The 16,690-nt window shown below is 34.9% G+C and overlaps 1 protein-coding gene across 2 annotated transcripts; it reads right to left on the bottom strand.

Annotated features, from left to right (window-relative positions):
• Positions 1–301: 301 nt before the first annotated feature.
• On the bottom strand, positions 302–15,944 carry nbl1 (NBL1, DAN family BMP antagonist). Of its 2 annotated transcripts, none has more exons than XM_073844735.1 (4): positions 15,717–15,944; positions 15,004–15,201; positions 14,732–14,843; positions 302–883 (listed from the first exon to the last, which is right to left on the bottom strand). In XM_073844735.1, the coding sequence occupies exons 1-4, from the start codon at positions 15,761–15,763 to the stop codon at positions 644–646; spliced, it is 597 nt and encodes a 198-aa protein (XP_073700836.1). In that variant the 5' UTR covers positions 15,764–15,944; the 3' UTR covers positions 302–643. The 2 variants fall into 2 exon arrangements, with proteins under 2 accessions (XP_073700836.1, XP_073700837.1); XM_073844736.1 differs by having other exon boundaries at positions 15,004–15,181; positions 15,717–15,940.
• Positions 15,945–16,690: the final 746 nt, after the last annotated feature.

Below are 16,690 nucleotides of genomic sequence, written 5' to 3' on the forward strand. Positions count from 1 at the left end.
AATAAAGTCGAAATGTTTTGAGAATAAAGTCGAAATGTTAAAGTCGAAACGTTCCGAGAATAAAGACGAAATGTTACGAAGATAAAGTCGAAACGTTACAAGGATTAAGTCGAAATGTTACGAGAATTAAGTCGTAATGTTTACAAAGAGGTCTACAAATTGGGATTCGAACTCGGGACACCCGAAGCATGAATTATAGTGAATTATAATGTGAATTAGCTGAAATGAGGTAGGATGCATAATGTTGCTGTTTTGCCATAAACAACTGAAAAGATAAAAGAATAAATCTTGAGACATGAAGGTGATTTCACATTTTATTGTGATTAAAAAATATAACATGAGTGACACACAGTCTGACTGTACGTGTTCCTGCAGGCTACATTACAGATATATAGATCTGTGTGTGAATGCGTCAGTAATATATAGTCTTGTGAGTGTGTGTGTGTGTGTGTGTGTGTGTGTGTGTGTGTGTGTGTGTGTGTGCGTGTGCGTGTGCGTGTGTGTGCATTTATTCACAGAGATGACTGAAGCTTCAGTGATTGTGATAAAGTCTTGATTAGTGTCAAGTGAAAAAGTGCTTTAGACAGACAGAGAGGGAGACAGAGAGTTCAGTAGGCTGTAAAGTGTAACATATGTGCGCGCGTCACCCAGCCTCAGGCGTGTGTATGTCTAAATGCGCGTCGGCGTGCGTGTGAGCGTGCTGCGTGTGCGTAGCGTCTGACAGCGACGGCGTCTCCAGCGCTCCTTCTGATGGGTACAGCTGCAGCAGCGCCCCCTCCTGACTGCTCTCTTTACTGCACGACTGGCAGCTGCAGTGGAGGATGCGCTCCACTAACTTATCCACTCGCGGGGCTTCATCGCTGCCGGAGCAGTCCAGAGTCACCTGTGAACACATACGCACACCATCAGGTTGATTTGATCCAAACACTGTTCACTAACATGCTGCGACGCAGTAATGCGACAAGTCAGAGACAATCTTTTTAATGTTAAAGTAAGCGATTTGAAGAAATGTGCAGCGGTGCGACACATTCCTGAGCCGAAATACCTCTTAAAACTGCAAATGCTGCTACAACAACTACAGAACAATGATGTTTTAGTGTCATGTTTCGAGAATAAAGTCAATGTTTTGAGGATAAAGTCTAAATGTTTCAAGAATAAAATCAAAAATATTTTGACTTCTTGTAATTTCGACTTTATTCTTGTAATATTTTTACTTTATTCTCAAAACATTTCGACTTTATTCTCATAATATTTCAACTTTATTCTCAAAATATTTCAACTTTATTCTAGTAATATTTCAACTTTATTCTCGTAATATTTCAACTTTATTCTCGTAATATTTCAACTTTATTCTCGTAATATTTCAACTTTATTCTCGTAATATTTCAACTTTATTCTCGTAATATTTCAACTTTATTCTTGAAATGTTTCAACTTTATTCTTCAAATATTTATACTTTATTCTCGTAATATTTAAACTTCATTTTCATAATATTTCAACTTTATTCTTGCAATATTTCAGCTTTATTCTCGTAATATTTCAACATTATTCTCAAAACATTTCAACTTTATTTTGAAACATTTCGACCTTATTTGCAAAACATTTTGACTTTATTCTCGAAATATTTCAACTTTATTCTCGAAATATTTTTTTATTGAAATATTTCAACCTTATTTGCAAAACATTTCTACTTTATTCTCGTAATATTTAAACTCTATTCTCAAAATATTTAAACTTTATTCTCGTAATATTTCAACACTATTCTCGTAATATTTCAACTCTATCCTTGTAATATTTCGACTTTATTCTCAAAATATTTCAACTTTATTTTCAAAATATTTCGACTTTATTCTTAAACATTTTGACATTTTTCTTATAATAGTTTTTACCTTATTCTCATAATTTTGACTTTATTTTGTCATTTCAATTTTATTTTCGAAATATTTTGACTTTGTTCTCAAAATATTTTGGCTCTATTTTTGAAATATTTTTACCATATTCTCATAATTTCGACTTGATTATCTAAATATTTCAAATGTATACTCGTAATATTTAGAATTTAATTAAAAACTTTATTCTCCTAATTTCAGCTTTATTTTCTAAATATTTCGATTTTATCTTCATGATATTTAACTTAACATTTCACTACTGTAGTGTGTTTTAAATTTCAAGTTGAAATTTTTGTCATTTCAATTTATTCTTGTAAAATTGCAACTCTATTCTCATAATCGACTTAATACTTGTAATTTCGACTTTATTCTCAAAATATTATGACTTCAATCTCATAATCTTAGATTTCAACGTGGCACTAAAACGGCACCATCCAACACTGTTCGCTAACATGCTGCGACGCAGTAATGCGACAAGCAAGAGACAATCTTTTCTGTTTTACGGAAAGCAATTTGCAGCAACAAAGCACCCAAAGGACATTTATTGTAGTTAAAGTTGGAGATTTGCGACTTGAGATTGAGCTTTAGTGAGTGTTTCTACAGCAGCAATGCATTATGCAAATACTCAGCGGTGTGATGTAACCAAAGAGGTCATAACTGGACCATAATGCCTCTTAAAACCTTACACACCGCAAATACCGTGAGAAAACGCTTGTGATATTCCTTATTTGCAAGCCACTTTGGATAAAAGCGTCTGCTAAATGAATATATGCAAATGAGAAGAGGTTAAGAGTCGTTTTATGTTAATGCACTACTTGGAGAGAGTTGAATACACTTTTGAGAGTGGCCATCAATAGAAAAACATGCTTTTTGTCTGAATAATGCTGTTGTTAACTGGACTAATCTCTATAAATCAACAACACACCTCAAAATCACCAACTCTCATGGACATTTGGTTTCTTTGTTGCTGTGAAAGTCCCCTCAGCTATTTTAAGGGGAAAATCTCTCGGGTCTCAAATGAAAGCCAAACATGTTCCGATTGGCCGTGATTTTGTTTTCCTTGAAATTACGCTGGAAAGCCGCGCGGCGTCTGGTCGGGGCGCTGTGTAACGTTAGTCTAGTGTTTGTCCACGGTAAGTGAGTGTTGGTACTGCGGGTCAGATCGGGTTGCTGTCACATTACTGCAGGTCTTTGTCAACACAAGCCCCGGTCTGTTTTATTTACCAAACGTGAACTGCTTTCTATTAAAGCCAGATTGTATAAAAGAGCATAATAAGTAGCAGAGAGCGGCCCCTTTGAGTCAGCGGCTAACACTAAGAGAGCTCTCGCAAACAGAACATGATGTTTCTGCGTAAATACGGCCAGAGCTTTTCAAGTCGGACCGAACCTCCACATTCTTGGTGCGTCACGACGCCGGGTTAACGTCAATACAGATCCTCAGATCCCCGCGGGTGAGAAAGAGGGCAAACAACGTGATCGTTTTCACATGCTGATATCTTGTGTTCCTCTGGCGAAATCGCCGGTGGTCAAACATTCCCGTCCTCCGCCAGGCAAAGCACAATAAACTCCGACGCTAGAGGGCAGCTGAGCGGCCAAAGCCCAATACTGTAAATACACAAAATCAACAGCTGAACCGCGCCGGGTTCTCTGCGCAAGACGGATGAGTGTTTGTTGTCTTTCAACATGCCTCATAAAGACTCACTCAACCTTCGCCGCGAGTCCATCCATCATTGCGCTGGATGTTAAATAGGTGTTGCGGTTTGCTCGCGGCTCTCGGTTGTTACAGCACACCACTCCATGAGACACGCGGCGTACGGCTGGACGCATTTATCACTCCGGATCAAAGAGTGGCTGCGTGTGACGTGCTCTCAAACTCACATCCACGGGTGTTGATTTTAAGAAGTCAATGCCATGTTAGAGAATCATGCTAAACTACCTACAGATCACTTGAATCACAGTACTACTAGTGCATATGTCAGTTCACATGCAGTATCTTTGTTGTTTTTAATACTTGAGTTCTTGAGGACTCATTATTGCAGAACAAATATTTCTGAAGTTTGCAATTGTCAAGTTGCAGTTTTACTGTATGCAATACTGCAGCAAAAGTGACAAATTGGACGCAGTATTTCCGCAGTTTTCACTATTGCAGCACAAGTGTTATCATTTACTCACAAGCATTTCTAAAATTTGCCATTTTCACGATTGCAGCAAAAGTGCCAATTCAGTTGCAGTATTTCAGCTGTTTTCACAATTGCTGGTCATTTAGGCGAAACATTTGTGAAGATTGTTGTTTTCACTATTGCTACAAAGTGACAATGTAGATCTATTTTTGCTGCTGTTACTTTTGCGACACACAAATATGACGCATTGTATGCTGTATTTCTGCCTTTTTTTAGTATTGCAGAACAAATTTTCTCGTTTACTTGCAAGATTTCTACAGTTTGCCATCTTCACTATTGCCGCCAAAGTAACAATTCAGTTGCAGTATTTCTGCTGTTTTCACAATTGCTGCAAAATTACAATGTGGCTGCAGTATTTTTGCTGTTGTTACTATTGCAACACAAATAAGACAATTTAGACAGTATTTCCACTATTGCAGAACAAATATCACAAACTGATTGCATTATTTCTGCAATTTTTACTACAGCAGCACAGATGTTATTGTTCAGTCATAAGATTTCTGAAGTGCCATTTTCACTATTGCAGCAAAAGTGGCAAATTTGACACATTTGTGCAGAAATAGTGAAAACTGCACTAATATGATAATTTAGTTGCAATATTTGTGAATATTACCGTTTTCATTATTGCTACAAAGTGACAAAGTGGATGTAGTATTTTTGCTGTTACTTTTGCAACACTAATATGACACAAATATGACTATTTACATGCAGTATTTGTGCAGTTTTCACTATTGCAGAACAGGTATGACAAATTGATTCATGCTATTTCACTATTGCATCAAAAGTGACAAATTGGACTCAGTATTTGTGGTTGTCACTATTTCTGCACAAATGACAGAATTTACTCTCAGTATTTCTGTAGTGTGTCATTTTCTCTATTGCAACAAAAGTGGGAAAAAATTGGATGCAGCATTTCCCCAGTTTTCACTACTTAAGCACAAATGTTATCGTTTACTCACAAGATTGTATTTTTCACTTGCAGCAAAAGTGACAATTTAGATGCAGTGTTTCTGCAGTTTTTACTACAGCAGCACAAATGTTATTATTTTTCGCTTTCACAAAGTGAATGTAGTATTTTGGCTGTTGTTACTTTTGGAACCCAAATATGATTATATAGATTATTATAATTTTCACTATTGCAGCACAAATATGACAAATTAATTGTAGTATTTTTCCAGTGTTTGCTATTTCACTGTTGCATCAAAAGTGACAATATGCACTGCAGTTTTCACTATTTCTGCACAAATTCTATCATTTACTCTCAGTATTTTTGTAGTGTGCCATTTTCACTATTGCAACAAAACTGGCAAACTGGAAGCAGTATTTCTCCTTTTTTACTATTACAGCAATTTTTGTTTCATTTACTTGGAATATTTCTGCAGTTTGCCATTTTCATGGTTTTCACTACTGTATTACAAGTATTACCATTTTTACACACTATTGCAGCAAAAGTGACAATTCAGTTTTCAGTTTTCACAATTGCTGCACAAATATGAAAATTTGGATGCAACATTTTAGCAGTTTTCACTAATGCTACAAAGTGACAATCTGGATGGAGTATTTTTGCTGTTGTTACTTTTGCAAAACAAATATGACACAAATATGACTATTTACATGCAGTATTTCTGCAGTTTTCACTATTGCTGCACAAATATGACAAATTAGATGCAGTGTTTCTGTTTTTTTTTTTAGTGTTGCAGCACAAATTTTCTCATTTACTTAATACATAATGTATGCAATATCACTCCGGATCAAAGAGTAGCTGCGTGTGACGTGTTCTCAAACTCACATCCACATGTTTTGATTTTAAGAAGTCACTGTCATGCCAGAGAATCATGCTAAACTACCTACAGATCACTTGAATCACAGTATTATTGCATATACACTACCGTTCAAAAGTTTGGGGTCAGTAAGACTTGTAATAGTCTTTAAAGAAGTCTCTTATGCTCATCAAGGCCGCATTTATTTGATTAAAAACACAGAAAAAAACAGTAATATTGCAAAATGTTTTTACAATATAAAATAATGTTTTTTTATTTTAACATACTTTAAAATAGAATTTATTCCTGTGATGAAAAGCTGAATTTTTATCAGCTGTTACTCCAGTCTCAAGTGTCACATTCAGAAATCATTCTAATATGCTGATTTATTATTAAAATGATCAATGTTGGATAATATCATTAATATAATTTTTGGAACCTGTGATGAATAACAAGTTTAAAAAGTATAGTGTTTATTGAAAATATATATCTTTTATAACAATGTAAATTATTTATGGTTAACTTTTAAGAAACTTTTAATTATTAACTTAATACATCCTTGGTGAATAAAAGTATTAATTTCTTAAAAAAAAAAAAAAGAAACAATAAAATGTACTGACCCCAAACTTTTTAATGGTAGTATATATAAATTTTTAATGCAATATTTTTGCTGTTTTCACTTCTGGAGTACTGGAGTTCTGAAATACTCATTATTGCAGCACAAATACGATCAGAATAATTATGAAGTTTGCAATTGTCAAGTTGCAGTTTTAATACTGCAGCAAAAGTGACAATTTGGATGCAGCATTGCTGCAGTTTTCACTACTGCTGCACAATTGTTGTCAGTTACAATATTTCTGTAGTGCATCATTTTTACTATTGCAACAAAAGTGGGGAAAAAATGACGCAGCATTTCCCCAGTTTTCACTACTTAAGCACAAATGTTATTGTTTATTCACAAGATTGTATTTTTCACTATTGCAGCAAAAGTGACAATTTAGGCAGTATTTCTACAGTTTTCACTACTGCTGCACAATTTTTATCTTTTACCTGCAATATTTCTACAGTTTGCCATTTTCATGACTCCCACAAAACTGAAACCTGTCACTATTGTAGCACAAATATGACAATTTGGATGGAGCATTTTAGCAGTTTTTTCACTACTGTAGCACAAGTGTTATCATTTACCCACAAAATTTCAGCAGTTTGCCATTTTTACGATTGCAACAAAACTGTCAACTTCGATGCAGTACTTCTGCAGTTGCTGCACAAGTGTTATTATTGACTCACACAATGTGTGTAGTTTTTTATATTGCAACAAAGGTGGGGGAAAAATGAACATAGTATTTCCAGTTTTCACTACTTAAGCACAATTGGTAACGTTCACTCACAAGACTTCTTAAGTTTATATTTTTCACTATCGCAGCAATTTGGAAAATTTTTCTGCAGTTCACAATTGCTGCACAAATATGATCATTTAGTTGCAATATTTGTGAATATTACCGTTTTCACTATTGCTAAAAAGTGACAATGTGGATATATTTTGCGGTTGTTACTTTTGCAACACAAATATGACTATTTAGATGCAGTATTTCTGCAATTTTACTATTGCATTAAAAGTGACAAATAATATTATTCACTCGCAATATTTCTGAAGTCTGTCATTTTCACTTTTGCATCAAAAGTGGAGGGAAATGGATGCAGTGTTTCCACAGTTTTCACTACTTAAGCACAAGTGTTATCAATCACTCACAAGATTTCTTAAGTTTGTATTTTTCACTATTGCAGCAAAAGTGACAATTTGGACGGTATTATTGCTGTTTTCACAATTGCAGCACAAATATGATCATTTAGTTGCAATATTTGTGAAGATTACTGTTTTCACTATTGCTGCAAAGTGATAATGTGGCAAATATGGCACAAATTTGACTATATAGATGCAGTATTTCTGTAATTTTCGCTATAGCAGAACAAATGTTATCATTTACTCACAGAAATTTCTGTCATTTTCACTATTGCAACAGAAGTGACAAATTTGACAGTTTTCAGTGTTCACTATTGCAGCACTAATTTGATAGGTACAATATTTCTGTAGTGTTATTTTCGCTTTTGCAACAAAAGTGAAAAATGGATGCAGTTTTCATTCTTTGAGCACACATTTTATCATTCACTCACAAGATTTTCTTTTTTTTTTTCACTACTGCAGCACAAATGTTATAATTTACTCTTAATATTTTTGTAGTGTGTTATTTTCAAGATTGCCACAAAAGCAGAAAAAATGGACGCAGTATTTCCACAGTTTTCTCTACTTAAGCACAAATGTTATTGTTTACTTTTTAGATTATAGCAGCAAAAGTGACCATTTGGACAAAAGATTTCTTAACTTTGCATTTTTTTTCCCCTATTGCAGCAAAAGTGACAATTTAGGCAGTATTTCTGCAGTTTTGCTGCACAATTGTTATCTTTTACTTTTTCATGATTCACACAAAACCGACAACTGTCACTATTGTAGCACAAAATTTGGACAGCATTTTGATGGTTTTCACTACTGTATAGCACAAATGTTATTGTTCACTCACAAGACTTCTTAAGTTTGTATTTTTCACTATTGCAGCAATTTGGAAAAATTTTCTGCAGTTCGCAATTGCTGCACAAATATGATCATTTAGTCACAATATTTGTGAAGATTACTGTTTTCACTATTGCTACATAGTGATATTGTGGATGTAGTATTTTTGTTGTTGTTACTTTTGCAACAAATATGATTATATAGATGCTGTATTTCTGCAGTTTTCACTATTGCGGCACAAATGTGACAAATTAATCACAGTATTTTTGCAATCATCGCTATTTCACTATAGCATTAAAGGTGGCATATTGGAGGCGGTATTTCTGCAGTTCTCACTATTGCAGTGCAAATTATTTCTGAAGTGTGTTATTTTGACTAATGTAACAAAAGTGACAAACTGTAAGAAAGTTCTTCTGTTTGTTTGTTTTTTACTATTGCAACGCAAATGTTATCACTAACTCACAATATTTTCACCACTGCAGCACAAATATGACAAATTGCATGCAGTATTGCTGCAGTTTTCACCCCTGCAGCACAAATATTATTTCTCACTCACAACTTAATATTTTTCACAATTGCCGCAAAAGTGACAAATTGGACACAGGATTTCTGAACTTTGTATTTTTTGAAAAACTGACAAAAAATTGACAAATTGAATGCAGTATTTGTGCATTTTTCACTACTGCAGTGCAAATGTTATTTACTCTTAATATTTTTTTAGTGTGTCATGTTCACTATTGCAACAGAAGTGAAATTGGACACTGTGCAGTTTTCACGACTGTAGCACAAGTGTTATCATTGACTTGTAATATTTCTGCATTTCTTTAGATGCAGTTTTTCTGAACTTTGCATTTTTTCACTATTGCATCAAAAATGACAAATCCGATGCAGTATTTCTGCATTTTTCACTACCGCAGCACAAATGCTATCATTTACTCACAATATTTCTGCAGTTTGCCATTTTCACGATTGCCACAAAAGTAACAAGGACACAAGATTTCTGAAGTATGTAACTTTTTTCAGTATTGCATCAAAAGTGACAATTTGGATGCAGTATTTCTGCAGTTTTCACTACTGCTGCACAATTGTTATCATTTACTCTTAATATTTCTGTAGTTCATTTTCACTATTAAAACAAAATCAAAAATAGATGCAGTATTGCAGTTGTCACTACTTAATCAGAAATGTTATCACTCGCTCACAAGATTCCTTTATTTTTTGTATTTTTCACTATTGCAGCAAAAGTGACAATTTAGACAGTATTTCTGCCGTTTTTACTACAGCAGTACAAATATGATCAATTGGATGCAGCATTTTGGCAGTTTTCACCAGTTTGCCATATTTTTGACTGCAACAAAACTGACAATTTTTGCATAAGATTTTTGAAATTTGTAAAAAAAAATTCACTATTGCTCTATTTGGATGCAATATTTCTGCACTTTTCTCTACTGTATATTTACTATTGCATCAAAAGTGACAAATATTTCTGCAGGTTTTCACTACTGCTGCACAAATGCTGTCAGTTACTTGAAATATTAAGGTAGTGTTTAATTTTCACTATTGTAACAAGTTCTGTGGGTTTATTTTTACTATTGCGACACAAATGTTTTCACTAACTCACAATATTTCTGCAGTTTGCCATTTTCACTATAGCAGCAAAAGTGACCATTTAGATGCAGTTTTTCTGAACTTTGCATTTTTTTCACTATTGCATCAAAAATGACAAATTTGGTGCAGTATTTCTGCATTTTTCACTACCGCAGCACAAATGTTATCATTTACTCACAATATTTCTGTAGTTCATTTTCACTATTAAAACAAAATCAAAAATGGATGCAGTATTTCTGCAGTTTTCACTACTTAATCAGAAATGTTATCATTCACTCACAAGATTTCTTTATTTTTTGTATTTTTCACTATTGCAGCAAAAGTGACAATTTAGACAGTATTTCTAAATTTTCTAAATGTTACTACAGCAGCACAAATATGATCAATTGGATGCAGCATTTTGGCAGTTTTCACCAGTTTGCCATATTTTTGACTGCAACAAAACTGACAATTTTTTCATAAGATTTTTGAAATTTGTCATTTTTTTTTTCACTATTGCTCTATTTGGGTGCAATATTTCTGCACTTTTCACTACTGCAGCACAAATATTCTTTACTCTCAATATATATATATATATTTACTATTGCATCAAAAGTGACATATTTCTGCAGGTTTTCACTACTGCTGCACAAATGCTGTCAGTTACTTGAAATATTAAGGTAGTGTTTAATTTTCACTATTGTAACAAGTTCTGTGGGTATATTTTTACTATTGCGACACAAATGTTTTCACTAACTCACAATATTTCTGCAGTTTGCCATTTTCACTATAGCAGCAGAAGTGACCATTTAGATGCAGTATTTCTGAACTTTGCATTTTTTTCACTATTGCATCAAAAATGACAAATTTGGTGCAGTATTTCTGCATTTTTCACTACCGCAGCACAAATGTTATCATTTACTCACAATATTTCTGTAGTTCATTTTCACTATTAAAACAAAATCAAAAATGGATGCAGTATTTCTGCAGTTTTCACTACTTAATCAGAAATGTTATCATTCACTCACAAGATTTCTTTATTTTTTGTATTTTTCACTATTGCAGCAAAAGTGACAATTTAGACAGTATTTCTAAATTTTCTAAATGTTACTACAGCAGCACAAATATGATCAATTGGATGCAGCATTTTGGCAGTTTTCACCAGTTTGCCATATTTTTGACTGCAACAAAACTGACAATTTTTTCATAAGATTTTTGAAATTTGTCATTTTTTTTTCACTATTGCTCTATTTGGGTGCAATATTTCTGCACTTTTCACTACTGCAGCACAAATATTCTTTACTCTCAATATATATATATATATATTTACTATTGCATCAAAAGTGACAAATATTTCTGCAGGTTTTCACTACTGCTGCACAAATGCTGTCAGTTACTTGAAATATTAAGGTAGTGTTTAATTTTCACTATTGTAACAAGTTCTGTGGGTATATTTTTACTATTGCGACACAAATGTTTTCACTTACTCACAATATTTCTGCAGTTTGCCATTTTCACTATAGCAGCAGAAGTGACCATTTAGATGCAGTATTTCTGAACTTTGCATTTTTTTCACTATTGCATCAAAAATGACAAATTTGGTGCAGTATTTCTGCATTTTTCACTACCGCAGCACAAATGTTATCATTTACTCACAATATTTCTGTAGTTCATTTTCACTATTAAAACAAAATCAAAAATGGATGCAGTATTTCTGCAGTTTTCACTACTTAATCAGAAATGTTATCATTCACTCACAAGATTTCTTTATTTTTTGTATTTTTCACTATTGCAGCAAAAGTGACAATTTAGACAGTATTTCTAAATTTTCTAAATGTTACTACAGCAGCACAAATATGATCAATTGGATGCAGCATTTTGGCAGTTTTCACCAGTTTGCCATATTTTTGACTGCAACAAAACTGACAATTTTTTCATAAGATTTTTGAAATTTGTCATTTTTTTTTCACTATTGCTCTATTTGGGTGCAATATTTCTGCACTTTTCACTACTGCAGCACAAATATTCTTTACTCTCAATATATATATATATATTTACTATTGCATCAAAAGTGACAAATATTTCTGCAGGTTTTCACTACTGCTGCACAAATGCTGTCAGTTACTTGAAATATTAAGGTAGTGTTTAATTTTCACTATTGTAACAAGTTCTGTGGGTATATTTTTACTATTGCGACACAAATGTTTTCACTAACTCACAATATTTCTGCAGTTTGCCATTTTCACTATAGCAGCAGAAGTGACCATTTAGATGCAGTATTTCTGAACTTTGCATTTTTTTCACTATTGCATCAAAAATGACAAATTTGGTGCAGTATTTCTGCATTTTTCACTACCGCAGCACAAATGTTATCATTTACTCACAATATTTCTGTAGTTCATTTTCACTATTAAAACAAAATCAAAAATGGATGCAGTATTTCTGCAGTTTTCACTACTTAATCAGAAATGTTATCATTCACTCACAAGATTTCTTTATTTTTTGTATTTTTCACTATTGCAGCAAAAGTGACAATTTAGACAGTATTTCTAAATTTTCTAAATGTTACTACAGCAGCACAAATATGATCAATTGGATGCAGCATTTTGGCAGTTTTCACCAGTTTGCCATATTTTTGACTGCAACAAAACTGACAATTTTTTCATAAGATTTTTGAAATTTGTCATTTTTTTTTCACTATTGCTCTATTTGGGTGCAATATTTCTGCACTTTTCACTACTGCAGCACAAATATTCTTTACTCTCAATATATATATATATATTTACTATTGCATCAAAAGTGACAAATATTTCTGCAGGTTTTCACTACTGCTGCACAAATGCTGTCAGTTACTTGAAATATTAAGGTAGTGTTTAATTTTCACTATTGTAACAAGTTCTGTGGGTATATTTTTACTATTGCGACACAAATGTTTTCACTTACTCACAATATTTCTGCAGTTTGCCATTTTCACTATAGCAGCAGAAGTGACCATTTAGATGCAGTATTTCTGAACTTTGCATTTTTTTCACTATTGCATCAAAAATGACAAATTTGGTGCAGTATTTCTGCATTTTTCACTACCGCAGCACAAATGTTATCATTTACTCACAATATTTCTGTAGTTCATTTTCACTATTAAAACAAAATCAAAAATGGATGCAGTATTTCTGCAGTTTTCACTACTTAATCAGAAATGTTATCATTCACTCACAAGATTTCTTTATTTTTTGTATTTTTCACTATTGCAGCAAAAGTGACAATTTAGACAGTATTTCTAAATTTTCTAAATTTTACTACAGCAGCACAAATATGATCAATTGGATGCAGCATTTTGGCAGTTTTCACCAGTTTGCCATATTTTTGACTGCAACAAAACTGACAATTTTTTCATAAGATTTTTGAAATTTGTAATTTTTTTTCACTATTGCTCTATCTGGATGCAATATTTCTGCACTTTTCACTACTGCAGCACAAATATTCTTTACTCTCAATATATATATATATTTACTATTGCTTAAAAAGTGACAAATATTTCTGCAGGTTTTCACTACTGCTGCACAAATGCTGTCAGTTACTTGAAATATTAAGGTAGTGTTTAATTTTCACTATTGTAACAAGTTCTGTGGGTTTATTTTTACTATTGCGACAAATGTTTTCACTAACTCACAATATTTCTGCAGTTTGCCATTTTCACAAATGCCACAAAAGTAACAATTTGGACACAAGATTTCTGAAGTGTGTAATTTTTTCATTATTGCAGCAAAAGTGACAATTTAGATGCAGTATTTCTGCAGTTTTCACTACTTAATCAGAAATGTTATCATTCACTCACAAGATTTATTTAATTTTGGTATTTTTCACTATTGCAGCAAAAGTGACAATTTAGACAGTATTTCTGCCGTTTTTACTACAGCAGTACAAATATGATCAATTGGATGCAGCATTTTGGCAGTTTTCACCAGTTTGCCATATTTTTGACTGCAACAAAACTGACAATTTTTGCATAAGATTTTTGAAGTTTGTAATTTTTTTTCACTATTGCTCTATTTGGATGCAATATTTCTGCACTTTTCTCTACTGCAGCACAAATATTATTTACTCTCAATTATATATTTACTATATATATATATATATATATATATATATATATATATATATATATATATATATATATTTACAGTATTTCTGAACTTTGCATTTTTTTCACTATTGCATCAAAAATGACAAATCTGATTCAGTATTTCTGCATTTTTCACTACCGCAGCACAAATGTTATCATTTACTCACAATTTTTCTGCAGTTTGCCATTTTCACAATTGCCACAAAAGTAACAATTTGGACACAAGATTTCTGAAGTGTGTAATTTTTTTCACTATTGTAGCAAAAGTGACAATTTAGATGCAGTATTTCTGCATTTTTCACCACTGCAGCACAACTATGACAAATTGGATGCTGTATTTTGGCAGTTTTCACTACATTTGCACAATTGCCACAAATATGGCAATTTGGACGCAGTCTGTAATTTCCAAAGTGACCATTTGGACGCAGTTTTCACTACTGCGACACAAATATAATTTACTCTCAATATTTCCGTGGTTTTCACTATTTGTGCACGATATCTCTACTCATTTCACTGTACCGCCGTCCAAAGGAACATGCCGTCGTGTTGGTGTGAACATTTTAAAGCCCCGCTCATAAAAGTGTCTGCGGTTCCCACAGCGAGTTTAACGGCGACACACTCACCACCTCCCACTGCGTCTGCGCCGGCATGCAGGAGTCGCAATGGACCAGAGACTCGGTGGATTGTGGGAAAGTGTTGGGCACGCTGTAGCTGAAACACTGACCCAGGCAGGCCCTGAAAAACACAACGCCACACTGTTACAACCATCTGCTAAACCCAGAGCACACATGAGAATGGCTGCTCAAGTATTGCAATATTTAATAGCGGAATGTTTATTTTGGTAACATTTTTCAACAAGAATTTGCTCAACTGGACAACAGCATTTGCGTGTGACCTGTTTTGGATGGATCGTGGCGTGCAGCCCGTGTGTCCGACGATCTGCGTGATGTTTTTGGCCTCACACCAGGCGCTTTTGTCGGGGAAGAGCGCGAGGCGGTTGATGTGAGCGTGCGGAGCCGCGCCGCAGACCTCCAGCAGCAAACACGCCAGCACAACACGCAACATCGCGGAACCTGGAAACACAGCGTTAATGCTGCAAAATAAACCTGAAATCAACGCTCAGAGGAATGCGTCTGCCGCTTTACCCAAACCTCATTTATCTTGTTTTATTAGTGTCTCAGCTGAGTGTTCTGGACTCGCTCTGGCCGGTGGAGAGCAATCAACTCTTCGCATGGCCAGAAACTGGCGCACAATCACAGAACGAGACACAAGAACAATGTAGTTCACTCGGTCCAGAACACCAGAGAGAGAGACAGGCAGAGAGAGAGAGAGAGAGACAGAGTCTGATACCACCTGACTCTAATAAAGCGTGCGTCTTAAATGCCTCCTCTGTTTTATGCCAAAGCGAACAGACGCAGTTAAAACAGCACGTCCACGAGAAACCAAAAGCCCCGCTTTCGTAAATAAAAACACTCTCTCACGCTCTTTTACTTTCGTGACACTGAAACTACTTCTCAACTTGTTGAACTTGGAGACTTTATGAGTCGCAGAGCAATTAAACAGAGCTAATGAAGTCGAGTTCAGTGAGGAGATCCGAGTCAAACTTACGGTTTCTGGAGCGTCTCTGTGTCTGATGTCCCGCTGACGGATCTCATATGGTGATTAACGGACGGTTCGCCCTGTTATGACCCGCTGGAGTTAAACAATTACATCACACTCGGAGTCAGAGAGTCAGAAGAAAGGCGATGTGTCGGTCCGTCTCTCTCAAACACACAGCCAGCGGAGCCCTTCTCTGCAGTCGCTGCCCAGCGCCGAGTGTGTGTGTGTTTTTTGGGGGCGGGTCAGATGCGAGGTGTGTGTGTGTGTGTGTGTGTGTGTGTGTGTGTGTAGGCGGGCAGATGATGATGCTGGTGGATTTGGCAGGTCAGAATCTCCTGCAATCTGATCTGAATCTTCACCAGCATCCAGAACAAACTCAAACTCTCAGTATGTGATCCTTGTCTCGTGGTCTTAAAGTGAGCCTCCGCTAGGACAAAAAACAGCATGTTTGTGCCGTCTGATATCATCGCAGCACTTTATAAAGGAGGCCATCGAGTTTCAAACGGAGTTATAACTTAAAACGTGCTGTTTCAGATATTCCTTCTTCAGTGGAGCACGAAAGGAGATGTTCAGCTGAATGTTCATGCTGCACTTTTATCAAAGTTTTTATCGTTTTTTGACACTTTGGAGTCACTATATGTATTAGAGCAGTGTGAACATTCTGCCTAATATCTTCCACAGAGGAAAGAAAGTTTCAAAGATGTTTTTTATCTGAACTGTCTCTTTAAGATTCAGATCGAGCAGTCAATGTGTGTGGAGCAGTTTCTCGTCTCCTGTGATGCGTGAACGTTTTGAATTCCTGCGCTGTCATGACGTGTGTGTGTGTGTGTGTGTGTGTGTGTGTGTGTGTGTGTGTGTGTGTGTGTGTGTGTGTGTGTGTGTGTGTGTGTGTGAGGGATTAATGCGCTCCAGTAGAATCTGTCAGACAGGCAGCAACACGTTCACCTGTGTGCCTCTCTGCAGGTGAGGCTCTGGCAGCAGCA

Source organism: Garra rufa, chromosome 7 (assembly GCF_049309525.1).
Source record: "Garra rufa chromosome 7, GarRuf1.0, whole genome shotgun sequence".
NCBI lineage: Eukaryota > Metazoa > Chordata > Actinopteri > Cypriniformes > Cyprinidae > Garra > Garra rufa.

Coding starts and splice junctions, on each gene's coding strand:
- nbl1 (XM_073844735.1), bottom strand. CDS start 15,763: ATGAGATCCGTCAGCGGGACATCAGACACAGAGACGCTCCAGAAACC. Junction 15,202..15,716: donor ACAGAGACGCTCCAGAAACC/GTAAGTTTGACT, acceptor TTTATTTTGCAG/CATTAACGCTGTGTTTCCAG. Junction 884..14,731: donor CGCAGACGCAGTGGGAGGTG/GTGAGTGTGTCG, acceptor ATGTGTTCACAG/GTGACTCTGGACTGCTCCGG.